Source organism: Harpegnathos saltator, unplaced genomic scaffold (genome assembly GCF_003227715.2).
Source record: "Harpegnathos saltator strain DR-91 unplaced genomic scaffold, Hsal_v8.6 scaffold212, whole genome shotgun sequence".
In the NCBI taxonomy this organism is placed as follows: domain Eukaryota; kingdom Metazoa; phylum Arthropoda; class Insecta; order Hymenoptera; family Formicidae; genus Harpegnathos; species Harpegnathos saltator.
Window position 1 is genome coordinate 385,876 of NW_020229998.1, and position 12,922 is coordinate 398,797.

The 12,922-nt window shown below is 54.3% G+C and overlaps 1 protein-coding gene across 2 annotated transcripts; it reads right to left on the minus strand.

Moving 5' to 3' along the window:
* Positions 1 to 17: 17 nt before the first annotated feature.
* On the minus strand, positions 18 to 9,495 carry LOC105185361 (zinc finger with UFM1-specific peptidase domain protein). Of its 2 annotated transcripts, none has more exons than XM_011144774.3 (9): positions 9,222 to 9,495; positions 6,436 to 6,672; positions 4,550 to 4,851; positions 4,133 to 4,436; positions 3,609 to 4,036; positions 2,884 to 3,286; positions 2,684 to 2,811; positions 1,376 to 1,599; positions 18 to 1,259 (listed from the first exon to the last, which is right to left on the minus strand). In XM_011144774.3, the coding sequence occupies exons 1-9, from the start codon at positions 9,239 to 9,241 to the stop codon at positions 1,215 to 1,217; spliced, it is 2,091 nt and encodes a 696-aa protein (XP_011143076.1). In that variant the 5' UTR covers positions 9,242 to 9,495; the 3' UTR covers positions 18 to 1,214. The 2 variants fall into 2 exon arrangements, with proteins under 2 accessions (XP_011143076.1, XP_025154050.1); XM_025298265.1 differs by lacking the exon at positions 9,222 to 9,495 and adding an exon at positions 8,402 to 8,522.
* Between the last annotated feature and the right edge of the window lie 3,427 nt (positions 9,496 to 12,922).

Consider the following 12,922-nt stretch of genomic DNA (forward strand, 5'->3'; position numbering starts at 1 on the left):
ATGTGTGTGTGTGTGTGTATGTGTGTCGTATAATATATGAAAATGCGACACAGTCACTTTTGCAGACACTCCAGACTCCCATATAGAAGCGTTTTAGCAATTAAAATTCGTCAAAGAATATCTTTCATATCGTTATATAAAATTTGTTGTAATTGTATATATCGTATGGCTCTCTCGGCACTTTTCATATTGACTAAAAATCGACAACGTGTTGCGACGGGAAGTATCTTCCGTCGCGAGTCACGGAATGTGAAGAACGAGACGAGTGGCACGGGGAACACCGCACGTCGATTCTGGAGCGTTTCCAAGAGTGTGTCCATCGGATGTATGAGTGATCAGCGTTGAATTGATAACAGCATCACAGCTACGAAAAAGTCTCCGAGTTTTTCAAGCATCACAGCTACGAAAAAGTCTTCAAGTTCGCATTTACTTTTCTTTTTTTTCTCTCCAAGCTGCGCCACGTGACTTTCTCGATGGATGATCAACCGATCGGTGCGAGACGATTGGTCGGCTAAGGATTAGCGCGGTTTGTTCGCCGCGATGAAGATTGAGCAGAACATTTTCTTTTTTGGACAAGAAACAGGAGACGATCGTTTTTAACACCATTCTCCTCATCCGCCTCGTCATCTCGATTTTCTCCTTCTTCTCTGAACAACTTTTATTCTCAAGCGCGCACAGACAGAGACACACACACATTCGTCTTTCCCGAGCTGACGAAGATTCTCAGAGATTCGTGCATTCTCGCGCGCGTAGCACGGCGAACTTTCTTTCTTCTCTTCGAGATATATATATATATATAAGGGCTTCTCCCTCGTTTTTTTTTTTTTCTATCGGATAGAAGGGCAGGCAGAGGGCGGGATTCTTTTACATCAAAATCAAAACGAATTACATTAAAATCGCTCGAACGGCAACGCGTCGAGATAGAGCGCTTTTGATATCCGTGCAAATCAGCTGTCGCGCTGTCGACCGTCGCCGCGGGCACAACGATTTATCAAGGAGTCAGTCCACCATTAACGGCTAGAGAGATGCAAGAATATATTGTTAAATAATATTATCTGCAACTACTACAATGGAGTAAGTCGGCTAGCGGTAGAGAACATAGGACATCGCGGTCACGTAACTCGAAGGATGCCGGACAAGATTGGTTTGAGGCAGTAGTCTATAGTCTTTGCGCTTCGAGCCTCGAGCTCGCTTGCTTCTCGAACCAGCAACTCTCACCTGTCTTGAGGAACACGCATTGATCGTAGAACTTTACTTTGCTGAAAAGAGAAAGAAAAGAGAGAAAAGGAGAGAGAGAGAGAGAGAAAGAGAGACACGTGAAAATAGAACACGCGTGTCGTCTATAAATAACGAGATGGTTTAAAGTTGTTATTACTTGATACTGCGCTTCTGTGTCCATAGTGCCGGTAACGGCGACCACCTGATACTGCCTGGCCTTCATCGCCGCGGTGGACTTCCGCACGAGTCGCATCGCACCGGGCGCGCTGCTCGTGCTGTTGAAGTGCGACATTTGCGCCGGGCTGTGACTGGGGTCCAACACCACCATGATGATGGAACCGTCCCTCAACTGCTCTACGCCCATTATCGTCCTACTGTGCCCTGAATGGAACGATAGATACATTATCGTACCCGGCGAAACGAACGCGATGACAATCGTCCTCGCGTTGATCCTCGCGAGAAGTTGGTTGTTTCGTTTGCGCGATGGTCTTAACCCCTTCCGTGGCACGGACGCACCGATGCGTCCAGCCAAAACCGTGCCGTAAGTGGCACGGACGCACCGCGGATGCGTCCAGATCATTTTCGTGTTGTATGGAATTTTAAGTGTAATAACTATTGTTGTAGAATTTTTATCAAGTATTTTTCGGGTCGCTGATTACGAATTTCAACTTAGTTTTTTATAATTTGTTAATAGAAAAAAAACTATAATCGAATTAAAATGTCGGAAAATTGTAAATTTTTCTCTCACACACGGGATGTGTGAGAGTGAGAAAGAGTGCGAGGGAGAAACCGAGGAGAGACCGCGGCGTCCGATGGAGGGATCGGCGTCGTTAGAACAGGGCAGCGGCGTCATCAATGGATTTCGCGCGACGTTCGGCGTCGTTTGACCGCAGCGCCTAAAGGAATCCGAGTGTTCGGTAGTACCAAAAAACAGGATCTACGACGAAGAGCGAGCAGCGAACGAGTCAGTTCGCAGCGAGCAGCAAGAGCGTTAAGAGCGATTTTATATAAAAATCGTTAATTTAGTGACTTGAGAAATGACCGATTACTTTTATTTATAATATTAAGCATTTCTAAACATTTTAGTCGCCATATTCGATCCGCCATTTTGAATTTCTATATTTTGACCTCAAATTCGGCTTCAGCGACCAAAAAAACTGAAGTATATAAATTATTGAAAAAATCCGCCCCGCCATTTCTTTGGGGCGGTTTCAGTGCATTTTACTGAATTTTGCTCTGCCACGGAAGGGGTTAATTTTTGAACGATATTCATAGTTGAACTTTACACATATATTTAAGATCGTCCCAAGTTCGTCTTTAGATTCTCCGTGATCAGTTAAACGGTCCATATAACACCTGTAGATACATATTTAAGGCGATCTTAAATATATAAAATGTCTCTGAGTACCCGTCTTAATCAATGACCAGAATGAATGAAACGACAAATCGAGACTGTCCGCTTTACCTTGATGCTGAAGATACAGCGGCGGCTTGAAGTCGTCGCATCTCTGAAAGTACTGCAGGACCCAATTGAACAACTCCGGATGGCCGCCGTCCGCACTGGTGGGTCTGTGGAAGTCCACTAGCTGGCACCTGTGCGAGACAGACAGGCAGAACGGTATGCGTCGTATGATTTTGGCGACCGGCCGAGATCATGGAACTTACTTTATCCTCAAACTAGACAGCAGCGTGAATACCTCCGTGGCGCCGATCCATTTCCTGGTGTTGACCAGTTTACCGCCGAGCTGCTCGGCACCCTGGATGTCGAAGCCCTGCGTCCACGCCCACTCGATCATCTTCTGCAGCCGGGAGATCGACGGCATCGAGGTGCGCAGCGGGCTCTCCGTGGAGCTGTTGCCACCCGCGCCCGAGCTCCACGCCTTGTAAACTAGCTCGTTGTACCCTGTATGCTGCAAGAGAGACGAGATTAGCATCTGCATGTTCCTGTAACCGCATCCCCAGCCTTTGTCGCCGTAGGTCGACGCGTAATGGTCCACGGTGGAACACATCCAGGTGTTCACGACGTTACTGCACGCCTGACTGACGGCTCGCACTTTTGGGACCAGCCCTGCGCAGAGAAACGGGCAACAGCGTCGTGAGGATCTTTCTCTTCTCACTTCTGGGTGAAGGAAATCTTACTGTATTAAACAGAGTACCGCGTGTCGCTTGATCCGACTTCCGGCTTGATGTCGCGTCCTTCATGGACTCGTTGCCTCGATTTCTCTCTCCCCGAAGAAGCGAACTGGAATGCGCACGAAACGTGTCGGAAACAAATCCACCAAGGACGCGGCATCAAGCTGCAAGTCAGATGCAAGTACTTCTCTCCACATTACGGAGGCCTAAAATATCAGTGACGCAAGTGATCTCTCGATCGCTTTCAAATTATTTACCGCGTGTACAAGAACTGCCGTCGTCGATGCCGCTACTTTCGGCCACCCGGAGCTCGATCTGCCTCTCGAAGAAGTCTGCCACCGTCATCTCGCCCGCGTACACGGCGCGTTGCATATTGGTGACGCTCTGCTCTCGGAAGTTACCCTGATTGTCCATACCGTATTGCGCCCTCAGCATCTCGAACTCGCGCTGCTCGCGCAGTTTCCTCACCTCCTTCTCTCTTCTCTCCATGTCCTTCGCCAGCATCCTGTCGGTCGACACGTCCGGCGTCACGGGCGACGGCGTGCTCTTCTTGCTGAAGTGCTCTTCGATGTGTGCCATTAGGTCGTCATTGTTCTTGAACAACGTACTGAGGCATACCGGACAGGCGGGTGTGTCGCTGCCGATGGTGGCAATGTCGGACTGCGAGGTTGTACCATTCGCAGGGCTGCAAATCAATCCCACTGAATGCTCATGGCTGCTTGACAGCGAGCAATCACGCTGCCACTCTGTGGCGTCGTGAATCCGCGGACCTAATACGTACCTGAGTATGTCCTTGTGCTCGATATTAACGTGCAACTCAAGGTCAGAAGAATTTGGAAAAGACGTAACGCAAAGCGGGCAGTTGAAGACACCGTCCCGTGATGGCGGTGATTCCGGCGGGAAGGACGGCGAAGTGAGATCAAAGTGTTGGCGATTGATATGCTCTTCCAGCCTGAGCGGGCTGTCGGAACTGTAGGGGCACATCGGGCACTCCTGTACTGGAAGTTTCGGGGAAGCGTGCGAGCGCAACTGTAAATTTAGGCCTGAACGCAGCGGTGAACCGTGGCCAGCTGCTCCCTCCAACACTGAACAAAGAAGAGAGAAAGAGAAAGAGAGAGAGAGAGAGAGAGAGAGTCATGTACAATTCGTTCGTCACATCCAAGAATACAAACGAGAAAAAAGATCACTGATCACTCACCATTGTTGGCATTGCTACTGTTGTTGTTATTGTTATTATTATTCACATTAGGATTCACTAGTTGGACGTCCGACTTCCTCGGCGAGATTTGCTGCTGCTGCTGCTGCTGCTGCTGCTGCTGTTGTTGCTGCTGCTGTTGTTGTTGTTGTTTAACGCGCATTCCCAGCGAGCTGCCCCAACCGTTCTGCATGTGAGGAGGTCGCAGGGACATCGACGGCGAGGAGGCTCGGCACTCGTCGCGCCCGTGGTCGTCCATCAGCGAGTCGTCGTCGATGAATGCCATCACATCGTTCTCCGGGGTGCTGGAATGTCAGGCGACGAGGGGAAAAAAAGGACGGACGGGAGAGACGACGCGCCGCGCTTTACCGTATCGGACGACGGTGCGGATGAGCGATTATCGGACGCCTCGATTTACGTTTACGAACGAACGCACGCAGGTGGGAGAGGGAGGGAGAGAGAGAGAGAGAGAGAGAGAGAGAGAGAGAGAGAGAGAGAAGAGAGAAGAGAGAGAGAGAGAAGAGAGAGAGAGAGAGAGAGAGAGTAAGCAGGGACGAGAAGCAGGCAGGAGAGCGCGTTTGCCAGCACTGTGCGTGCCCCGGCCGTGTTGCTTGCCAGTGAAGAAAGTCCTTTCGCGCGTTATTCGCGCCGCTCCATCTGCCGTTTCCCGCCATTTTCCAAATCAGCTGTTGGTGACACTGTGCGCGCGGTGGTGAGCGTGCCGCGCGACGGACCTCCAACGGACGAATTCCGCAAAGGCCGAACCGACGTGCACACACACGTGCGGCATGTGACGCGCCATTTCGCTATATATAGAGTCCGCTCGTGCCGCAGCGACATGCACTTTAAATTAAACCTAGGCGTCGGATGTTCATGTGAACTGCGATAATCCGCGCGTAGGCGCGTGGACAGCGTTGAGTTATGTTTAACGTGTTGTGTACCTACGAGAGAGAGAGAGAGAGAGAGAGAGAGATTGCAATTTCGTGTCGAGTTTTCACCAACTTGCGCGCTACGCGTGCGTATTGGAAAATTATTAAATATCAACGGAGAGAGCGAGTCTTCCTCTAACCGGAATCTCGAAATGAGAAAAGACATGCGGAGATCTTCTTAAAGGTTTCGTTTAAAGCGTCGGCGGCTGTGCGGTGTAACGTAGGAAAAATCGCACGCGAAGCACCGTTTGTCGCAACGTTGCAACGTTAAATAACGAGATAGCGGGTCCCGAAGGTTATCCTGAATTAGACCGCTCGCCAGTCAGCGGCAGTATCCTGACTCACCGGTCGTGAAATTAAACGGCAGGTCGGTAAAGTTACCGGTAATTTACTGGCATCATTTGGTAACGCAGCACGTTAATTTACTGGCGCCCGGCACAATCGTCGGGTTAATCTATGGCTGCCGGCCAGTTTTGCGCCGGGCGAGTGCACGCTTGAGTGTCCGCTGTTTGCGGCTGTTAACGGCACGTTGCGCGATCACGTCGGTAAATAATCAAGCCCGACGCGAACGAACGAAATTGTATCTTTATACGTCCGGATTCGCGGGGCGGTGAAAAGCGGCGCCGACCAAAAATGTCCGCCGGTTTGTCTCTCGCGTGAATCCCTCGAGCCCTCAAAATTCACAATGTTCTGATTTGTCTCTTCATTGAAAAAATACCAAAAAAAAAAAGAGAAAAAAATCAGCCGTCGAACATGATCTACTGTCGACGGTAACGGGAGAAAACGGAACTGAACTGGACAAAGCGACGCGAATCACAGCGATTTTACTTCCGCGGCGCACTTTCTCCCGTTATCGTTCAATGTCGGGAAGGTAAATAACGCGAGAGAGTGTAAAACACGCGAGCAACGTGAAAGCAACGAGGACGGGCTCTCGTATGCGTCGCGTCGCGCCGAGCGTACCTCGGGGTCAGGTAGTCCAGGTGAGCGCTGTTGACGTGCACCAGCATCTCCGTGGGCGAGATCTCGCCCAGGTCGCAGAAGGGACAGTTGGCGGCGCCCTGAAGATGATACAGCACCATGTGCGAGCGCATCTCCTCGTCGTTGAAGCCCTCCAGGCCGCAGATCTCGCACGTGTAGTTCATCTCCGGCGGCTTGCTGGACGCCATTTTCCGCGTGTCCGGGGTAGCCTTGCGGATCCTTCGTCAGAAAATTTCATCGCGCCACGTTAGAGAGAAGCGGCGATCGCGCACCGGACACCGGAGAACCGTGTTAAGCACCGAGCGATTTCGCACGGGCGGGATTTGGTTTCCGGGGAGATGAAATCACGCGAGTTGAACGTAACGCGAGTAACGCAATCCTCCGGCGTGTAAAAAGCGCGGTTCGCCAATATTTACCGCGGAAGCCCTTAATTATCGGCTTGATCGCGCGTCACCGTCGTTAATAACCCCACCGGCAGCGCGCGCGGAACGATCACGCTCCGCGTCAATAATTCGCGATGAATCGTGAGTCGAACATAAAGCAGATTACGAATTTTTCCCCGCGCGGGCTCGGCGCGTTAATATTTACGTTCGACGTTCGGCGTGACATCACGTCCATTCGTAATTAATACATCCGTAGTGAGCGGCGAGTCGCTGTCATTTCTACCATCCTCTCTCCTCTCCTGTTTTTCTCGTCTCTCAGTCTTATCTGTGCAGTTCATTGCTCCCTTCGTATCGTTGTCGGGAGCGCGCCTCGAGCGATCAGTCACGCAGATGGGAAATGTTTCTGATTCGACAAGCACCCCCTCCGCCCCCATCCCCGTCGCGGTCGAGCGCCGCGGAGCGACACGGAACGAGGGTGAGGTCGCCGGGGTTGTGATTATTCCAGGCCCGCTTATACGCTGCACATTGCGGCGGTAGTCCGCACGAGGCGACGCTTTAACGACGCGTAATTCGACGTTTGCGTAATGCGCGCGCGATTTTCGATTAGCCTCTTCCGGCACAATCGATATGACCCCGGCGGCGCGACGCGGTGGTGTATCGCCGCGGCGAGTGAACCCTGCGATCTCTCTGGGTCACTCTCGCGCCTCTCTCGGAACCGGTTCCGGCGAGGAGTGACGAAAGTCCAAGCGAGCTGCTGTTGTCCGTTTCGCGAGGAGGCTCCGATCGATTAAACTTCCCCTCGTACATCGCCGCTGCGACACGCACCCACGCAGCTGGGCGATTCAATTCGATTCCTTCTCGCGTGAATCTCCATCCGCGGCGAGGAGCCACCAGGAGGTCGTGCCAGTCTGGCTTCGGTCGTCGCGAGTCGGCCGGTCAGCGGATTCTGGCCGACGCGGCGCGACGGCGGAAGGCAGCCCTCGCGGAAGCGCCTTCTCCTCGTCCGTCTCGCTGGGGGTGCCTTTCAACGTTCACCGGAGCGCCGGGCGACGCGCGAACGAACGCCTGGGCGATTTCGCCGTCGCGTCGCGACGGCGTTCCGTTTCCCCGACGACTCCTCTCGTTTCTTTCGGGAGCGCGGTGCATTCATTTCCGCGACCGTGAAAAATGGGGTGGGGTGGGGTGGGGGGAGGAGGAGGCGGGGAGGATTACGACGGCACGTCCGCGTCGGCGGCATAACAGCTCCGACGAGTTCCGGCTTCTCTTCCGGCGGGCATTTCTCCTCGCGGAGCCTCCGTCTCTCTCTTTCTCTTTGTCGTCGGGATTGATCGAACGGATCGCGATCGAACAGATCACAGCAGCCGACGGCACAGCGACGACGTCGCTGCAACCTCCTGCCTCCGACCGGGCGCACTCGATTCATCGCGCTCGATCTCGACGGGAACGGCAAGAAATCGCGAAACGCGAGCGACGGAGAGCGACGGACGGTCGCTCTCTCCCTCCCTCTCGCTGCACTACCATTCCACTTTCACGAAACGACGCCGGTCTGATGTGGCTTCTCTCACCTCACGATGGTATTCCACCCCTCGCTAGGGCTCGGCTATCAGCCGTGTCTAATGCCGTATCGCGACGTCGGGGCGGCGAGTCAATCGATGGACTCTCGCCAGCCGAAGGCCAACAGGAAATCCGCGAGAATCCATAACTCTTTCCTCTTCTCTCGCGCGCGAGAGAGCGAGAGCGGGAGAGAGAGAGAGAGAGAGAGAGAGAGAGAGAGAGAGAGAGAGAGAGGGAGAGTGAGTGAGAGAGAAAACGGACGCTTCGATCAGCGATCGGCAGCGTCGCGTCGCGTCGAAGACGTCGACGACAACGACGACGATCGCGAGCTCACCACACAACACACGAAGACGACGACGTCGACACGTCGCCGCCGTCTCGCGTGGTAGGAGAGACGAAGGGGGTGCGTCGCGACTCTTTTTATTTGCTCGCCCCCGGTGAAACTAGGCCACCGAGTGACTCGCATGAGGAAACGGCCGCACGTCCGGCCTCCGTTGGGTTGGGTTGACCCATTTCTGGCTTCTCCGGCCAGTTCGGTACTCGCGCACTCTCTCTCTCTCTCTCTCTCTCTCTCTCTCTCTTCTCTCTCCCTCTGTCGGAAGCCCATCGGACCTGGCGACTGCAACTTCCTCTTTGACACTTCCTTCTTTCCTTCCTTCTTTCTTTCCTTCCTTCCTTCCTTCCTTCCTTCCTACCTTCCTTCGCGGAGCTCTTCCGCGACCTTCTCTCATTCGTCCGTCCGTCCGTTCGTTCGTTCGTCCGTTCGTCCATTCGTTCGTCCGTTCGTTCGTTTGCTCGCTCGTTCACTCGCTCGCTCCTTCATTCACTCACCGAACAGTCGGATCGATCATTCGCGTTCTCCTCGTGGTAGGCCCTCGCGCTTGTCCCGCGGTAGCGGGACCGCCGCTTCGCCTAACACGCAACCCCGTCGTTCGGCTCCATATGATAGCGCCCGCAGTCGTCCCGTCCCGTCCGTCCGTCTACGTACGTCCGCACGCACGTAGGTACGTACGTACGCGCGCGTGCGGCCTGGCTTCACTGCGCGGTGAGGATGCTGTCACCCTCGCGAGAGTCTACCCACTGCTCGGCCACCGACAACCGTCGCGAGTCACCCGTAATAAGTCCACCCCCGAGGACGCTACCAGCGCCGCCGTCGGCACCCGGAGTGCGCCACCGGTAACGAGGCTCGGGCTCCAACCCCGAGCGGGAGAGGGTGGCTCGCCGGAATCGAGCACCGCGGCTGCGATACCGGCAGTCAAGGTGTCGCGGTAGCGATAACAATATTTTACGGCCGAACGTCATTATCGCTATCTCCTGGTCCAGCCGATCAAACAAACTTGAAATAACCGGAAACTCCCGCCGGAGTTTCTGGTTTAAGTAAATCGTGGCTCTCCAACTGGTGATGGATATTTCGTCGGGGGTGCTTCGTTCGTGCTCGATATCTTTGTCGATATCAATTACGGCAATCGCGGACTCGCGGGGACACCGCGAGCGTGTCTGATTTGTCCGATTGAATAAATAATTCAACCCGGTTCTCTTTCCGGGCCGGGTCAAGGCTGAGTCTGGACCGCGTCCAGACTCCTGGTCGAGGGGCCCGGATCAGACGATCCCTCCCCCGGTCCTCGATCATCGGCCCGTGCTCGATGGAGGCAATCTCGCGGATAATGCGCGCGACGCGCTCGCGATCTTCCCGGATGATCTCTCTCGACGGGACAATCGTAACGACGGCACGATGCAACGCAAGACGCGCCGCTCGCAGTCATCCTTTAGCCGGGAGCGGCGCTCATTATCGCGCGTGCCGATTCCGTTAATCGCCGTCGCATTGTCTCTGCACGCAGCCGAGCTTTCCATAATGACAGGTCGGCGGCCGGCGGTGAGAGCAAAGGGGTAGTAGGCTCGCGAGAGGCTCGCTTCATTATCCAAATTGCGGTATGCAACGCGAGCGCGCAGGCTGACGTTGCCGTTGGACGAACAGCACGTCGCTGGCGCGTCGCCCGGCTTGATGGACGTGCCATTGCGTTTCCGCGCCGGCGCGGCGCGGCGCGGCGGCGCATCGCGAATGCAAAGCGACGCGCGGCTCGGGATTCCGCTCGCGAACGCGACGTGCGATCGCGACAAATTCGCACGGGATATTCGATTTCTCACGGCGGCGCGCTCCGGCGAACGCTTCGGGGCTCGTCGCTTCATTGAGATGCAGCCGCGACGATCGGAGCAGGATATTGCTGAGGAACGCTCAGCGAGCCCGTTCGGTCCTGCCTTCTTGTCGACAGCTTTCTCCGTCTTCGTCGTGAGTCGACGGGAATTCATCGCATTTGAATTTTCCGCCGTCTCCTCCCGCGCTTGCCCGCGTTTGGCAATGTCCTTCCTCGCGCTGCACTTTTCTCGGACGCGCGTCCGAGAAAACTTTTTTCGAGACACGGCGCGAGAACGCGCGTTTCTCCTGTCAACGTTCGCCGATGAGACACGGCGACGAATTTCGTCCCTTCGTTTCTGCGAGCGAGGAGGAATTTGAGAGCGATGATCGATGACCGACGACGGTGACGACAACGACAACGGCAATGGCGACGACCTTACCCCGGACTGCTGCTTCGCGAGGAATAAAAATTCGCGTTCGCTCCGCGCGCTACATGCATACACGACGCAGTCCAATTAGCCGATGTCTGCACGGAGATAATTAATAACCATTCCGGCTACTTGAGCGAGTTAAATCGAGTCGGGCCGAGGTTCGCGTTGCGGACCTTCGTTCCTGGTATCAGATGGCTCCGATACAAAGAATTCCATCGAGACCGTTTGTCTAGAGGGAATAAATAGCCGCGAGAGCAAAGCGAGCCGAAAGCGGCCTATGGAGAAATGCACGCGATACGTTGAAGTTTCGCGCTCTCAGCGCGGCGTCAGCGAAAGCCAAGCGAAACCTTAAGAGAATTTGATACAAATCCTAATCTCTTCCGTTTGCAGATTCGCGTACGCGCTGTAAATCAATCGCGGTACTCCGGGTAAAATGAAAACATCTTGGAGTAAGATTCGAGAAAAAGGAGAGAGACTGAAAGAGAAGGGAGGAGGAAGACGGATGGATAGTCGCGGCGGAACGCAGCGTTGCATGCGCGAGCGCGACTCGCCGGAGCCGAAGTCTCGCCGAGCGGTAGAGACGCGTGAGCGTCGTTCGCACGGAAATAAAGATTCTGACGGTACTCCGATGATGTCCCGAGGTTAAACCGGTATGCACTTGCGACAACGACGACGTCGATCGCGTTCGCCGCCGTTCGACGCCGATCGGCGAGAAACTGGTTTCTCGCCGGAATCGCCGCTCGCGAGCGGATTTTTCGGCAAGACCGGCGTGCGTGTGCATCCGCATCGGAATAATTGAAATGTATCTTGGCCCGCGAATGTCTCTGTCGGGCGAACGACATGATGGCGCGGGGACCGGTCGAAGCCCGGCGAGTGCCGGTCCCGAAAAGGTCTGCGAAATTTCCCGCCTAACGGAGCGAAACGTATTTCTCCCGTCGACTTGACCGAGGCCGAGGAAGAAAACGCCCGCGGTCGAGTAATTAATTGTTACGGCTCAATCTCGTCGAGCTGAGTGCCTCATTTGGAGCGTGTGCCTTACATCCGATCGCCGGATCGCCAGAGGAATCGCATTCCCTCGCGTCCCGATCGCCGAGCGCTGCGAGCGGCCTGTCCGATTTGTACGTCGTTACTCATTGTTAATTATCTATGCGCGGCAGGTAGCAGTAGATGTACCGAGATAAGTCGCCACCGTCGTTGGTAGCGCGGAGGTCCGTCCGTGCATTGGTCCAGCGGTGTTTGAATATTTATACGATCATGCGCGATTAACATAGCGGACGTGTCGAGAGGACTTCGATCACGGAACTGGTCGCCGCTTCGCTTCGTTGCGCGACTCTCTGTCTGGGAAGCTAGAGAGAGAGAGAGAGAGAGAGAGAGAGAGAGAGAGAGAGAGAGAGAGAGAGAGAGAGAGAGAGAGAGAGAGAGAGAGAGAGAGAGAGAGAGAGAGAGAGAGAGAGAGAGAGAGAGTAGTAGACTGTAGACCTTACTACGTATTTATATTTCCATTCTCCGGCGTCCGGCGGAAGGATGACGAGTGGCGACAGGGAAAGAATGCCGGTACTGAGAAGAACGCGAAAAACGCGCGTTGCGCGGCGAACGTGTTCTCGCGCGCAATCGCACGAGGTTGCGAAGAAAAGCCGGGAGAAAAGAAGAAATCGACAGGCGGTAATTAGTCCCGCTCGTAATCGCGAGTCACGGGTGGGAGGAGGAGCTATGCATTTTAAACTCAATTTACTTAAAATTAGTGCCCGGTGCTTTAGCACGGTTTGCATAACATCCACCAATTGTGCAACCCGCGCGCAAATGACACACCACGCCGCCGCTATTTACATCGGCGGCAGAATAACGGCCTTCCCCCCTTTAAAGGGACGGATGAAAGCGACGAAGAGAGACGCGAGACCAGAGGGAACGAAAGCGAGAGACATGGTAGAGAGAGAGAGAGAGAGAGAGAGAGAGAGAGAGAGAGAGAG